The 15,913-nt window shown below is 44.4% G+C and overlaps 1 protein-coding gene across 2 annotated transcripts in view; it reads right to left on the bottom strand.

Moving 5' to 3' along the window:
* Positions 1–15,913, bottom strand: part of LOC122543291 (glycerol-3-phosphate dehydrogenase [NAD(+)], cytoplasmic-like) — a 35,972-nt gene that overhangs the window by 7,891 nt on the left and 12,168 nt on the right. For both annotated transcript variants that reach the window (XM_043681798.2, XM_043681797.2), the window contains exons 2-6: positions 14,740–14,917; positions 5,364–5,504; positions 4,279–4,417; positions 3,272–3,384; positions 131–364 (exon numbers count right to left, since the gene is read on the bottom strand). In XM_043681798.2, coding sequence (XP_043537733.2) covers positions 131–364; positions 3,272–3,384; positions 4,279–4,417; positions 5,364–5,504; positions 14,740–14,917 — 805 coding nt within the window. The remainder of the gene's footprint in view (positions 1–130; positions 365–3,271; positions 3,385–4,278; positions 4,418–5,363; positions 5,505–14,739; positions 14,918–15,913) is intronic.

Here is a 15,913-nt window from a genome sequence, read left to right as displayed (position 1 = left end):
AAGGGTACTCGTAAAATTTGGTGTCTACAGGACAGAAGGGCATTCAGGTCATCCACCAGGTTGCTGATGGCAGGGTTGAAGCTCAGGGGTGGGAGTGGGGTCAAGCTGGTCATCATCCCCTTCCCCCTACCTTGCCTGTCTTTGCAAAGACCTCCGCGATTTTCCTGTTACGGCCTCCGTAGCAGGTGGCGATTAGGTCGGCCACGCCACAGCTCTCGAGGAAGATGGAGTCTGGCACCAGGCCCTCGCAGTGCAGCCTCACAAAGGCGATAATTTCCATCAGCCCCAGGCGGATGACTGCAGCCTTTGTGTTGTCACCGTAGCCCAGTCCGTCACAGAATCCGGCTCCCATGGCAACCACATTCTGAAAGAGAAAAGAAAGCGAGACGATAACAGGCTGTGCGTTAGCAAACATTCAGAGAAACAGGGCAGGCCGGAGGCCTCGATAACTCACAGGACTAATGAACTGACCAAGTCATCGAAAAGAAAGAAACTGCATTTGTATCAGGTCCTACAACACATGCCGAGGCATGGTTGCCAACACCACTTTGAAAGCAAATGCAGCATCAATTTGCAAGGTTCCAAAGATAGAATCCCTACAGTGTGCAAGCCATTCAGCCCACCAATCCTCTGAAGAGAATTCCACCCAGACCCCCTCCCCCCACCCTATGTCATTAACCCTGCATTTCCCATGAACAGCAAGAGAAATAACCACATCATGTAAAGTTTGCTCACTGAGCTGGAAGGTTTGTTTTCAGACGTTTCATCACCATACTGGGTAACATCAGTGAGAGTCTCTGGTGAAGTGCTGGTGGTATGTCCCGCCTCTCTATTTATAGGTCTTGGTTTCTTAACCTACAAACAGGTCAAAGGATCACCCATGGGATCCCCAATATCAGGGCTCATAGCAGAAGCAGGAATGCAGAGACTTGAACAAGCTGCCCTCCCATCTATCCAACCCAAACTTTGGGCCTGCTACGTAGATGACACCTTTGTCATCACAAAATGGAACATACAACACCATTAACAATATCCCGACAGGCATAACATTCACAAAAGAGAAGGAGAACAACAACAAATTCCCATTCCTAGACGTGACAGTTGAACGTACAGTTAATAGAGAGCTTCAAACCAGCGGGTACAGAAAAACAAATACTTAACTTCCGAAGCAATCATCCCAACACCCACTAATGGAGCTGCACTAAGACATTATTTCAATACATCATACTGCAGCACCCAAGAACTACAAAAAACAGAAGAAAAATATTTACACAACATTTTCAAGAAAAATGGTTACCCAATAAACACAATCCGCTGATTCCTCAGAAACAAGCCCAAACAAGCAGACACAACGCAACCAAAAACTATAGCCACATTACCCAACGTCAAAGGCATATCAGGAATGACTTCCAGATTACTCAGATCCCTTGGTGTCATGGTAGCCCACAAACCTACCAATACACTTAAACAGCGACCAATTAACCTAAAGGATCCATTAGATACTACAAGCAAAACTAGCATCATTTATAAGATACCATGCAAGAACTGTAAAAAACACTATATCGGACAAACTAGCAGGAAACTTGTCACCAGGATACATAAACACCAGCTGGCCACCAAAAGACACGACTCACTCTCACTAGTTTCTATACATACAGACAAGACGGACACCACTTTGACTGGATCAACACACACATCCTAGGACAGGCGAAACAAAGGCACACACAAGAATTCTTAGAGGCATAGCATTCTAACCAGAACTCCATCAATAAACACATCAACTTAGATCCTGTCTACCTTTCCTTGAAAAGAATGTAAAATAACATCACCCACCTTAAGAAACTAAGACCTATAAATAGAGAGGCAGGACATACCACCAATTCTTTACCGGGACTCTCACTGGTGACGTTACCTAGTGTGGTGACGAAATGTCTGAAAACAAACCTTCCAGCTCAGCAAGCTAACTTATAGACTTATCATGAACCCTGAGCTACAAATCTTCTCAAAAATCGTTAACATCTGTCTCTTTAGATGTTGGACTCTTTATATTTGTTCATTTAGTGTGCATGCTGTCCATTAAGGGGTTAATGGTGGCAAACGTACCAAAAACAAAGCTTCCAGTAAAGTCTACGGGATCTTATACATTCCCATGAGTGAGTAAACAGGTGCCTGAGTTTAATGATTCATTTAAAAGACAATGCAGCACTCTCTTCACATTCCAGTGCATGGACACAGAAATTCATCTCCTCATGGGAATGGTAGTCTCAGTAAGAGTGTCTGGGAGGGAGTCTTTCTCCATCCTGCAGAAAAATGACCATTTTTGTCTCATTGGTTGCTTCCAGAGTACCAAGTTCAGCTGTTTTGTCTCCAAGTCATTTCCAGCTGAGAGACCACAGTTAAGGAGAAGTGGTATGGAAATCTGAAATCAAACAACTGTGGACAGGTTGGGAGCTCTGCACTCTCTAGAAAGAGGATCTGTTTGGTCAACTCCTAAACTCCCTCCTCGCTCTCTGACTGGGAAAGTAGATTTTAAGCCCTGTCACCACCCTTACCTCAACAGCTCAGGTTGGCGAGCAAACCTGGGAGCCTTGCAGTGTGCCCGGTTCAGTGCCATGCTGCGGGGGGTGCATTTATGCACTTACAGCACGGCAGGGAGGAGCAACCACTGACGGGCACTGTTCAAAACTTTGCTCCATCATTGTTACATCACATTGTCTTCAAAGAAGGAACAAACTTGTATTTATGAGGCGCCAGGCCCAAACCTCAGGCTCCCTCAGAGTGCTTTACAGCAAATGAAATGAGACTGAAATGCAGTCAATGTTGCAGCATTGGGAATGTGGCAGTCAATCCATGCACAGCAAGCTCCCACAAACACCAACGTGATAATGATTTTTGCAATGTTGTTTAAGGGACAGGTGACCGGGAAGAGTTCTAATTGCCCTCTTTCAATAGTCGCACAGGATGTGTTCAACTCAACTGACAGGGGAGGTGGGCTCCTAGCCCACAGTATCTCATCCAGGGCAGCACCTGCTCAGTACTGGGGTCCTTGTGCTCAACCTCTGGACTGGGACTCCAACCGTCACAAATTTCTGACTCCAAGGTGGGACTGCTAACCACCTTACTCATATTGTGCTTTGAACAGCTCATCACTGTTGTATGTCCACACTCCACCACTGAACTTGCAGGAGGGACACACACAATAACAAAATTCAAAGTTAAAACAACGATCCTCAAAGGAAGCAGGGGAACCGGGTGTGAGAGCTTCACAGACCTTTAAGGCCCCGCAGATCTCCACAGCATCTGCCTCCTCCACCACCCTGAGCCTGAAGTTTCGAGTCTGCAGCAGTTCTTTTAAAATCTTTCCATGTTCAATGTTTGCAGCTCCTAAACAGTAGAAGAGGTCAGGCAAAGCTCTATCAAGAGAATTAACACTGGCAGTGGTAGGCAGCACATACCGGGGGTATATTTATATTGTATGAACAGAAGCCAGAGATTAAGCATTAAGCTCTGTGACCAGCTCTGATCGCCAATACAAAAAGGGAGAGGCTGGAGGCCTGACAGTGGTTCCAGATGCTCATGGTTCTTCCAACCACAGACTAGGTCTCCCCCACATTTGCTGTTGATGGCTTCACCAGTAAACCTGCAGCAGCACACATGCGAGAGGAAATGGCTTCTCATTGGAGCAGCGGCTCCTTGCAAAATCTTCCACTTACCAGAATTTGAAACTGCAACTTGGAAAATAAAATACACGTGAAAGAATCAAACATTTCACAAGCCAACAAAAGATCACTGGACATCACGCCTTTCCTGGGTCTGTGCTCCTTTTGGTGTAAGATAATATAACAATTCATAATGGGAGCCCTCTGAATGAGCTGTAAATTCATCCGCCAGGAAAGCAGGCATGTAGCTCTATGTAATGTTCTGGACAGCTGTACATGGCCGGCAGGATGTAGGCTAGACACCACTAGGCCAGCTGCATGAAATAAGGTAGGCTTAATCTTCTTCATCTGCTTCTCTTATGCCTCTTCACCAGTGAAGGTGATATCTAGACCCGACCGTGCCCCTGGCCCCCGGGTTCTCCTCCCAACCCTATAGTCATTGCTGGCACCAGATAGTGTCTGGGCGCCGACATCATAGATGCCAAATAGTGGCCCTCCCCAGTTTATATCACTACAGGTCTCAGCACCTATGTCCTATACCTGTGTACAGCTATGCAAATACTCTATACCTTTGGGCATCATACCCAGTACCTCGTCATGGATGACTGTGAGATATTACCAATGGTGGACTCGCAGAACTTCTCAGCCGCTACTTCATTCGCAAGATTTGCTCCCATCAGCACGCTCACTTCAATTCCAAGTGTCTCCCGAATTACATCAGAGATCAGCTTCAGACCGTACGATCCAACTTCAATACCCTGCAGCAAAGAACAGTGAAGAGCTTGTTTTTATATTAATTCTTTAGAAATGAAATAATTAGTTCTTAATATTTTTTATGCAATTGAAAATTGCCGAATCTAATTTGGAAGATTAAACTGATGCAGACTGTACAGGATTGTACAGTTTTATAATAGATATTTGTTCATGGGATGTGGGTGCTGACCAGCATTTATTGCTCACCCCTAATTGCGAGGCTGAGCTGTCTTCAGGCACTGCTGCAGTCCATTTGGCATGGGTACACCAGGCCAGGAGGAGATTTTGACCCAGCCACGGTGAAGAATGGTTACATGTTGTCTAAACTCAAGTAATAGTCAAGTCTTGTATAAATGTAAACTCCCAGCTTTGAGCCTAAAATTCTCCATTGTTCACATTCCTTGCACTGGTGTTGGGTCGGTGGCAGTGGAGTAGTGAGCCTTCCCCTCACCCCCCCGCCCCAATTTGGCTCTTTTTCTCATTTAAATGTTAGAAAGCAGAAAATGGTTTAAGACAGCTGACATTCAGCACCAGGGACAGCAACCAGCAGTGTCATTCTTGGCAGTTCCCAAGACCTGGTCTGGATTTTCATCCTTCAAAAAAAATTACTTGCGGAGAAGTTGGGCCCTACTTTTTGCCTTAAAAATTGGTGTCAAAAACCTACATTCTACACAAAGTATATATTCCTAGTCAGGATGGTGAGTGACTTGGAGAGGAACTTGCAGGGGGTGTTGTTCCCACTTGTCTGCTGCCTTTCTAGATGGTTCAGTGTGCAGTTTGGAAGAGTTACCCCAGGGGTAAGGAAAGCAGGGAGAACAGAAATAGATGGGCTTGAGGCACAGCGGAAGGACGAAGGGGAGAGGAGGCAGAAAGAGAGCAAGATTGGCAGGGGGAGGGAGAAGGGAGAGGGAAAAGTGAAGACCCTGCCCATAATTGAGGTTCAGGCTGTACCTTGATAAGAGAGACTCCAATGCTGGAAAGCTTGATGTGACCTTTCAACTCATCACAGGTCTCTCTGATGAACTGGTGTGGCATGACAAACACCAAAATATCGGCATCTCTCGCTGCATCCAGCAGCCCAGGCACCGCAATCTAAACACATTGGATAACAAACACCATGAGGAGACAACACAACCTGGTCCAGAAATAGAAACTTGATGATGGAATCTCCCACTCTTCAGCAATGTCCACTGTTCACTTCCCACCATGGCTTTTCGCTTGTTGCAGTAACTCCCCCTTCTTGCTGATCGATATTTTAAACTTTCACACAATTTCAGCCTCAGTTGTAGGTTTGGACATTTTTTTCTGCCCACGTTTTTCTTTTTGACATTCTTTAACCCTGTACCTGTAACTTTGCTGTCAAGTACGTAGTTCAGAATATTGTTAAGTTGATGTAAGAAGTCTTAACTGTGCTCCTCAGTCCAGCTTACTGGGTGTAAACAAACCCTTTGTGTCCTTTCCCTTCAGGGATTAAATGTGCTTTGGATGTCTGATAATCAGCTGCTTCTCATGGGTATTCGATTCAGATTTCCCCCCTTAGCTGACGGGTTTTTACTGCTCTTACTGCTTTTTTAAAAGATTTTTTCACAAGTACTGTACTGGCTATGAAAGGTTTTTTTGTTGTGACTTACAGTGATGGTTATTCTGGACAAGGTTTCTGTTCAGAGATGTTTACTTCACAGTAGGAGTTCAGCCCTATGACCTTATGGTTGTTAGCTGCTGTTAAGGCTGTACCGATCATTTTTTTTTAAAAGGTTACTTTTTAAAGTCCTTCTCTTCTCCAGGAGATGTCAGGTCTGTTTCCTGTCTTCACTGCTGCCGTGATTTTTTTTCAGCAGTGAGTCCCCTTGGTTGCCACCACCATTTATGGTATGATTTGATGCTACACTGTGAGCTTCAGATCAAGACAGACTGGTCAAAGAGAAGGCAAACTGATGAGCTATCCTCAGGCCTAGACTTCAAAGTAGCACTATTTATTATGTGATAATATTAAATCCTGCTATACACGGTAATCAAAGATATACCAGGCTCTGACTTACAGCCACGGTAGGTAAGGATTAGTCCATCTACTTCATGTCCATGGGTCTTCCAGTCTGTTCAAACGCCACCCATTTATACTCGGTGATGTGCAGCTCTGTGATATCATTGCAAAATTGCTCCAGGGTCTTGAAGCCCTTAAACGTACTTTGTTTCTGAGTCCAATACTGTGTTATATTTCGAGTGTCTAAAGGTTTCTTTGCCAAGCTGGCTTTAAGAGACAGATTGTGGGCGGCACGGTGGCACAGTGGTTAGCACTGCTGCCTCGCAGCGCCAGAGACCCGGGTTCAATTCCCGACTCAGGCGACTGACTGTGTGGAGTTTGCACGTTCTCCCCGTGTCTGCGTGGGTTTCCTCCGGGTTCTCCGGTTTCCTCCCACAGTCACAAAGATGTGCAGGTTAGGTGAATTGGTCATACTAAATTGCCCGTAGTGTTAGGTAAGGGGTAAATGTAGGGGTATGGGTGGGTTTCGCTTCGGCGGGTCGGTGTGGACTTGTTGGGCCGAAAGGCCTGTTTCCACACTGTAATCTAATCTAATCTAATCTAATCTGGACTTGTTTTCCTCCATTTAGTTCCTTGCTTAAGATTGATTAAGATCTTTGGATCCAGGCAAATCCCTGGCCATCCATTTGTCTTCTCTCTCACCACAATGGAACTGAGCCAATCTGTAGGCTCTGGTGATCATCTTCTTATCTTCCATCTCTTGAGCTCTCTTTCAGGCATTTCTTCTGGTTTGATTAGTGTGTTATGTGGAAGGGGACTCACTGGTCCATCACTGGGTCAACAGTATATTCAAAATCCTCAAAGCCTCCAACTGACTGATCAAAACACTCTGGGTGGGAGGATCCAAGATGGCGGTGATCTGAGAAGATCGTACTGCAGAGCTTCGCATCACAGCACAGGCAGAACGGTCCTTTAACCTGCCCAACCCAGGCCATCGAGATATCTTGGGACTCCGGAAAGATCGTGGAGTTCCAAGAAACTTCTAAAGATTAACTTACCTGTGTTTCCAGCCATCCAGAGATGCTGAGAAAGGGAGGAGGAGCATCCGAGGCTGGGCCTGCAGTTCAGCCTGCAACAGCCTCAGAGCCAATTACTCTCCAGGCCCTGGTGAAATCTCGCAAGATGCAGGGGAAAGAGATTGAAGAGAAGCTGGCTCCAATCTCTCTCATGCTGCAGAAGCATGAGCAGCAGCTGGGAGACCTGGAGAAGAGGACGGATGAGGTGGAGCACAGGGTCACAGTGGTGGAAGCTGATGCCAGTTCATCCAAGGAGGAGATCCAAGCCCTGGAGACGCAGGTCTGTAATTTGTGCGACCAAGTGGATGATCTTGAGAACAGGGGCAGGAGAAAAACCATTCAGATCATCGGTCTGCCTGAGGGTAAGGTAGGTGAGCGGCCTGCAGAATTTGTTGAAGACTGGCTTCCGAAATTCCTTGACTTGGGGCTGGCATGAGAGGCTTGAAGATAGAGAGGGCTCACCTGGCTGCAGCACGGAGATCGGGTCTGGGTCAATGTCCTCGTCCTCTCCTGGTGCGGTTCCATCATTACTGGGATAAGGAGAGAGTCATGGAGGCTTCCAGAGTCCAGAGGAAGGGTGCGAAGGCCCTAATTTACGAGGGCTCTAAGATCAAGTTCTTTCAGGCCTTCTCAGTGGCAGTGATCCAGAAAAGAAAATCCTATGACGGTGTCAAGAGAAGACTGAGGGAGCTTGGGATTCAGACCTCTCGGAGGTATCCAGTGGTGCTTCGGAACACCTTAGATGGATCCATGCCTTCTCTGACGTGTCAAAGAGATGTAAGAGACTTTGTGAACAAATTAACCTAATTTGAACAATTGCAGTATGTATAAATAGTGTAGTTTGGGTATGTGTTTATTATTCTGTAAAAGAAACGGAGGAAGTCCGGTTGGAGCTTCATCTTTCTTTTTTTCCCTCTATTGATAATAATTTGGTTTAAACTATGTTTGGCGGCGGTTGAAATGTACGTTTTCTATTTATAAGTTAGGATATACCAAAAGATGGGTGGGGTATTTATTCCCCCTTTTCTGAATAAAAATGTTTTTTATTCATATCGATATTCTATGGCGTGTTTATTCTTTTCTGCTTGTGTTTGCAGTGTGGCTCTAGCTGGGAGAAGTGAAGGTGGTTGGGATGGTTAGACGCCTACTTAATGGGCAGTTTGGGATGGGTAGTTGCCCTTTCTGGGCAGGGGGTGAGCTCTCCTACTCAGCGCTGTTGGCACTTTATATGTTGGTTTTTTTTTGGTTTTTGTTGTTTTTAGTTTTCAATAGTTTTGTAGATTTGTTAAATGTAGTGGTTTTAGTTTATGTAGTTTTTATATTTGGTGGATCATGTGACACTAAGGGTCAGCAGTTTGTGGTTCAGGGAATTTAACTGTTATTGCAGAAGATTATGGCTAATGATTTGATTAAATGGTGTACCTGGAATATCAAGGGAAGTCATTCACCAATTAAGAGGAAGAGGGTACTCTTGAATCTTAGAAAGGAGAAGGTGGATATTGTTTTGTTACAGGAGACACATTTGGATGACAAGAAGCATCTGAAATTACAGCAGAATGGCTTTGACTGAGTTTATTTTTCATCATTTAATACCAGAAGTAGGGGAGGGCTATATTGGTTAGAAAGAATCTCCCATTTAAGTTGTTGGAGTGTGTTAATGACACACACGGGAGGTTTGTAATTCTTAAAGCCTTGATAAATGGGGAAGAATATAGTGTTTTAAATGTTTATTGCCCTCCAGCTCATCTCTTTAAATGTTTGGGAGACGCTTTTTCTAAACTGATAGGTCTTGAGTCCCAGCATATCATTATAGGGGGAGATTTTAACTGTCTCATGGATCCCACAGTAGACAGGTTGCCCAAAGGTCCCTTGATACCCTCTGTACAAACTAAACAGTTAGTGGGTCTGTGTGGGGAGAGTGAGGGTTGGTGGACGTGTGGAGCTGTCTCCACCCTACAGGTAGGGATTTTACTCCAATCCGCACAGACATCACACTAGGATTGATTTTTTTTCTGACCCCTGCGGTAACCCTGGATTTGGTGGCATCTTGTACGATTGGTAATATTGCCATCTCTGATCATGCTCCAGGGTACCTTATGGTTAAGATTAAGGACATTACAGTGGGTTCGAGATACTGGTTCGAGGTCCTTTATCCTCAAGGATAATAAGTTTGTGGAGTATTTCTCTTGGGAATTTCGGGTGTTCCTAGACATTAACATAGGCTCAGTTGATAGCTCATCCGTTCTCTGGGAAACTGCCAAAGCTTATGCGAGGGGGTTAGTTACTTCATATTCCGCCAGTAGGAAGCAGCAGAAGGGTAAGCAGCAACGTCTCCTTGAAGCACGGTTGAAGGCGGCCGAGAAGGCCCACTTTGACAGACTCTCGTTGGTCAAACTACAGAGGATTATGGCGCTGCGGTCTGCATTAAATTCTGTGCTCACACAGACGGCAAAGCAAAGGTTATATGAACATGGTGACAAGCCAGGCAAATACTTAGCATATCTCGCCAGGAAAAGGAGCGTCCCTCAAGCCATTACGGCGATTAGGGAAGAGTCTGGGAACCTAACATGCGATTCTAAAAAGATTAATGTGCCGTTCCAGAGATTTTACTCCAAGTTATACCAATCTGAGGATTGTGAGGAGGGGCAGGCCAAAATGGAATCCTTTTTTAGGGATCTGAAGCTCCCGGTGTGATTCCTGAACAAGAGTCCTTTCTCAATGCCCTGTTATCAGAGCAAGAAGTGCAGAAAGCTGTGAGGCAGCTTCAGAGTGAAAAGGCGCCCGGTCCTGACGGACTTCCTAGTGAATTCTATAAGGAATTTATAAGTATACTGTCAGGCCCAATGCTGAATATATTTAATGATTCATACAGTCATGTTTGTCTCCCAGCATCTCTGAGAGAGGCCAATATTTTACTTATCTTTAAAAAAGGGAAGGACCTGTAAGACTATGCTTCATACAGGTCCATCACGCTCTTAAATGTGGCCTTTAAAATCCTCTCTAAGACTCTCACGTTAAGGCTGGAGACTGTGTTACCTCCTTTTATTAAAGAGGATCTGATGGGTTTCATAAAGGGTCGAAGACCATCCAATAACGTTAGGAGGCTGCTTAATGTAATTCAAGCATGCCAACAGCAGTCAATACAGGGATTGGTGATTTCCCTTGATGCAGAAAAGGCATTTGACCGAGTTGAGCGGCCATATATTTTCTATACTCTGGAGGGGTTGGGTGAATTTGGGCGAAATCTTCATAATATGGGTAAAGGTTCTCTACGATAGCCCTCTCGCAGCGGTCATCACCAATGGGGTATGATCAAGCAATTTTAATATTTCTAGGGGCAGCCGGCAGGGCTGTCCCCTTTCACCATTACTTTTTACGTTGGTGATTGAACCGTTGGCAGAGGCCATTTGTGGGGTTCCCAATATATCAGCTCCAGAAGTGGGGTCAAAATTACATCAGATTCCGTTGTATGCAGACAATGTTGTAATTCTTTTTGACAAATCCAGCAGTTTCAGTGCCTCGCCTGATACAGAGCATTCACGCGTTTGGCGCTTTTTCGGGGTACAAGACTAATTTTGTGAAATCCGCAGCTATGCCTATGGGTGGTCTTACAAAGGAGCTAGGTCTTGCGGGGTGACTATAGATTCCCATTTAGGTGGTCACAGGGGCATTGTGTGTATTTGGGCATATTCATCACTCCAGTTCTGGATCGGCTGTTCAAAGCCAATTTTATCCGATTATTTGGAAAAATTAAACAAGATCTCCAAAGATGGGAGGCACTTCCAGTCTCGTGGTTTGGTCGGATAGCGCTTATTAAGATGAATATTCTCCCCTGTTCGCTATACCCTATATGGATGCTCCCTCTGATTTTCAATAAGCAAACACTCAGGAGGCTGAATGGCTGGTTCAGCTCCTTTATTTGGCATTGTAAGCGGCCTCTCATTAAATTAGCTAAACTACAAATGTCTCACAGATTGGGGAGAGTGGACCTTCCAAACATTAAAAATTACCAACTAAGCTCGCTTTTGACCTACGTGAGTGTTTGGGTTTATGGGGATCCTTTTTCAATATGGCTAGATATCCCAGGCAAGGTGCCCCCTTACCAGTTTGCTGTTTTTGGACAAAATGAGGACAATTAGAGAATATTGCCATAACCCAAGAGTCATCAATACTGTTAAAGCATGGAGGGCAATTTGGCAGAGGGAAGACAATATTGGCAAAACATCTTTGTTTACGCCTTTAGTGGGTATGCCAGGTTTTCCACCAGGGATGATAGATTCAGGATTTAAATGTTGGGCAGCGAGGGGTGTGTCTTGCATGGGCGGTTTATTTGAGGGAGACGTAATGATGTCCTTCGATTAGTTAGTACAGAAATACGAGTTATACAATAGAGACCTCTTTCTTTTTTTCAAGTTAGGGATTTTATTAAAAAAAAACACACTTTTGACTGATCCCTACAAATCTGACATAGAGAGGGGGGTGCTAAGGGCTAAGAGTACACTCTCTGTCAGTACTTTATATCATCAGTTGGGGGGTGCCCCATCAGATGAGTTTGATTGACTCTGCAGGATTTGGGAGAGAGAGCTGGGTGTTGAAGTTTCCTCAGAGGCATGGGAGAATGCAAGGAAGATATCGATTTGTAATAGGACCCATGCTTTACAGTTGAAGATTCTCCACCAGGATTCTCCACTTAGCCCCAGACCGTTTGTCAAAATTTAAACCAGGAGTATCTTCAGCATGTCCCAAGTGCAAGGTCTGTACGGGTACTCTTACCCATTGTCTTGCGATAGGCTTCAAACATATTGGAGCACTGTGGCAGGCACAATGGAGAGGATTTTGGGTGTAGGGGTGGAGAAGGACCCTATCTCTCTCCTTTTGGGCCTGCCGACTGTATTTCCTGTAGACGTGCATAAGAAAAAACTTTTCAATATTCTTACATTCTGTGTAAGGAAGAATATCTTGCTAGGTTGGATATCTGAAAACCCCCCCAGGCCTGTCGGGTTGGCGGAAGATTGTTATGGAGCATATTCCCTTGGATTTTCTCACAAATATGGTACACCACAAAACTGAGAATTTTTACAAGCCATGGCAACCCTTTTTGGAATACCTGGACACAAATTTATCTGCCACACTAACAAGGGCTTTTATATAGCCGTAATGATTGTGTTTTACGAGTCCAATATCCAGGGAGAAGGAACTGTGAACGTATGAGTGTTTTGTTTGGCTGGGCTGAGTTATTACTATTTATTAGTTTGTTGTTGGTTGTTTATTTATCTAGTTAAATAGCCAGTTTTGGGTTTTTTAAATTCTATATTTTTCTATATATGTTTATACATTTGTACATGACGGTAGGTTGGGGATTATTTTAAAATTTATTTTTTATTTGGGTTGTTTTTTTGTACTGTTTTGAATTGTATTGTTTTGTACTTGTTGTAATATCAAAAAAAACTATTTTTTCAATAAAAATATATTTAAAAAAAAAACACTCTGGGGTCCATTTGTACCAGATCTCCCTGCCCTCAGACTGATGGTAGCTCTTCAGCGCTCAGTGCCACCTCCTGCTCCCTGTTGCTTGCTAAGATAATCTACGGCTCTCCACAACAGCTCTCACCCGGGATAGCAGGACACCTTGTTTCAGTATCCCTCTGATTTGGGCTGTTCACAGATAACAAATTGCTGTTCCCCTGTATGCTGTTAGCATGATAACCTTCATTAGCCCCTACTCATGGGGGAAGATCTTCCGTTATGGTCTGAGTGGGATGCTGCTCCTCTGCATTTCACCTTCAGATTTGTGAAATGGGCTTATTCCTGAGCCTTTCTCCGATTGCTGGATTTTTATGACTTTCTTTCCTCTGGATGCTGTTGCATCCTCACATTTCATGCTGTTTTACAGCTTTTAGGGTTTATCGATTGTGTTTTCATTGTTGACACACTCTTCCAGAGCTTTCCCACCAGTTGGCAATGCTCATTGCTGTTCTGCTGCTGGCTTTCTCTTGGCTGATCTGAAGGCCAGCAGTCTAGTAGCGTAGTCTCTTCACCAGTCTGTTCATTGCTTAGTGTCCTCTGTGTCTACAGCCTGAGAAATTGTGAGCTTGTCCTTTCCAATGACTGCTTTCTGTATTTCAGAGTGTGCAGTAGTTGATCAACTAGCCTTTTGACTCGGTCCTTAAAACTGCATTTACTGGCTGCATTTTTCAATCGTGTTGCAAAGTTGTCTATAGTTTCACCTATATCCTGTCTAGAGTCTTGAAATTCATGCCAACATTCAATTTTGGTTGGAGATGGGTGCTGAATCTGTCATAATATCCACTTGGCTTTTTTGTGGCCTCTTCTGACAGTTCCAGGTTGTTAAATAAATGCAATCCTATATCCCCTGCCCATAGACAGGTAGAGCCATACTCACTTTTTACGATATGTCTTTGAGGTAACTAGTGAAAGCCAGCTTGCATTTTTACATAAATGGCTTGAATTGCTGTGCATTCAATGCTGTGCTGGAAGACATTTGCTTTTTTAGCCTTCGTCAAATTTACTCAGTCTACCTTCTGGCACTTATGTGGGTCATTTTTCTGAGAGATCAGCAGTAAATTCAATTTAAAGCGCTTTTGGTTGGTTACCAACATGTACTGTCACCAGGAAGTGTCAATGCAGCAAGCTTTGTTTTAACCAGCATCTTATGAACTGGTACTTTCAATAACCTGGCAAAAATTATATCCTTGAAATACTGGACATTTACTGTAATCCTGCGATGTCTGAGTGGTCAGTTGAGGGTGTGAGTGAGAAGGCTCTCTGCCAGTATTAAGGCAAATTATTTGAGTGATTTATGCTGTAAATCAAGTATAATAGTGATGTAAAAACCTCCTGCATTACATTTCTATTCCTCATTGCGTATTTTTACATTGATTATATGGACCTCTTGATTATCCGGAATATCTGATTAACCACACATTCCTGATCCCATAGGTGCCAGTCAATAAAACGTTTGCTATATATACGTTTTGTGATGTTTGGATAAGCGTGCTTTAAGTAAGGAGAACTCTTATCTTGTTGAATCCTTCAGGCAGACTATCCAGGTGAAGGCTTCGTCAGGCCGTCCCTACTGGTTCTCTCACAGTACAAGATTACCAGGTGCAGCTGTGAGAGTGTTCCCTACTGAATCACTTCCACTCATAGCTCCTAGCTCTGACATATAACAGACAGATATACAGCATGATAACCGCTCCCCTTTGCTAAGCGGTTGCATTGTCTCGAGCCAAAATTGAACAGCACTCACCACATTGGCTGGTAGCTTGCATCCCGGGAGGTACTTCACGTTCTCATGCTCAGTGTTTATGATTTCTGTTAACTTCCTGCCGTTTACCAGCTCTTCAAACACCCACATGTAAACAGTGCTGTCAAACATCTTACTTTCAGCCGCATTTTCTCCAATGATTTTTCCGATGACTGATCCCCTGTGGAGTTGAGGGAGGGGGCAGAAAGATGACATTGGTCGGAAAATAACTTGCACTTGATGAAGCGACGTGCATTGACACGGCGCCTTTCACAACTTTTGAGAGGGCACAAAGCTCTTTACAACAAAAGGATGTTTAAAGGGGACTCACTGCTGTAATTTTGGGTGCAGCAAGATACCATTGGCAATGAAATAAATAACCAGATCATCAATTTTTACTGGTGTTGATTGAAGTTCAGCATTAGTCAGGTCACCAGGAAGATGCTCCTGTTATTTAACTCATGCCACAGGTCTTTCATGCCCACCTGCCTCAGCTTAGAGTCATTGAGATGTACAGCATGGAAACAGACCTTTCAGTCCAACTCGCCCATGCTGACCAGATATCCTAAATAAATCCAGTCCCATCTGCCAGCATTTGGCCCATATCCCTCCAAACCCTTCCTATTCATATACCCATCCAGATCCCTTTTAAATGTTGTCATTGTACCAGCCTCCACCACTTCCTCTGGCAGCTCATTCCAGACACGCATCACCCTGTGTGTGAAAACGTTGCCCCTTAGGTCTCCTTTAAATCTTTCCCCTCTCACCATAAACCTATGCTCTCTAGTTTTGGACTCCCTTACCACTGGAAAAAGATTTTGGCTATTCACCCCATCCATGCCCCTTATGATTTCATATGCTTCTATAAGGTCACCCCTCAGCCTCGAATGTTCCAGGGAAAAATGTCCAGCCTATCCAGTCTCTCCTCATAATCAACAACTTGTGCTGCACGGACATTGCAACCCTGGGCAGCCATTGCTCCCCAAACGTTGAACTCCCCATCATCAAATGTCGGTCCTTCTATCCACCACAGGAATTTCCCGCTGCTATAGTAACTGCTGTGTACATATCATCACAAGCAAAGGTTGAGGAAGCTCTGGATGTGCTGTACTCCACCACTAACACCCCGAGGCCCTGTTTATTGTAACTGGTGACTTCAATCTAAGGAAGGTGTTGC

The sequence above is a fragment of the Chiloscyllium plagiosum genome, unplaced genomic scaffold (genome assembly GCF_037043375.1).
Source record: "Chiloscyllium plagiosum isolate Xiang-an unplaced genomic scaffold, Cpla_swu_hap1 HiC_scaffold_53X, whole genome shotgun sequence".
Taxonomy (NCBI): domain Eukaryota; kingdom Metazoa; phylum Chordata; class Chondrichthyes; order Orectolobiformes; family Hemiscylliidae; genus Chiloscyllium; species Chiloscyllium plagiosum.
This window is presented reverse-complemented; position numbering and strand designations above follow the sequence as displayed.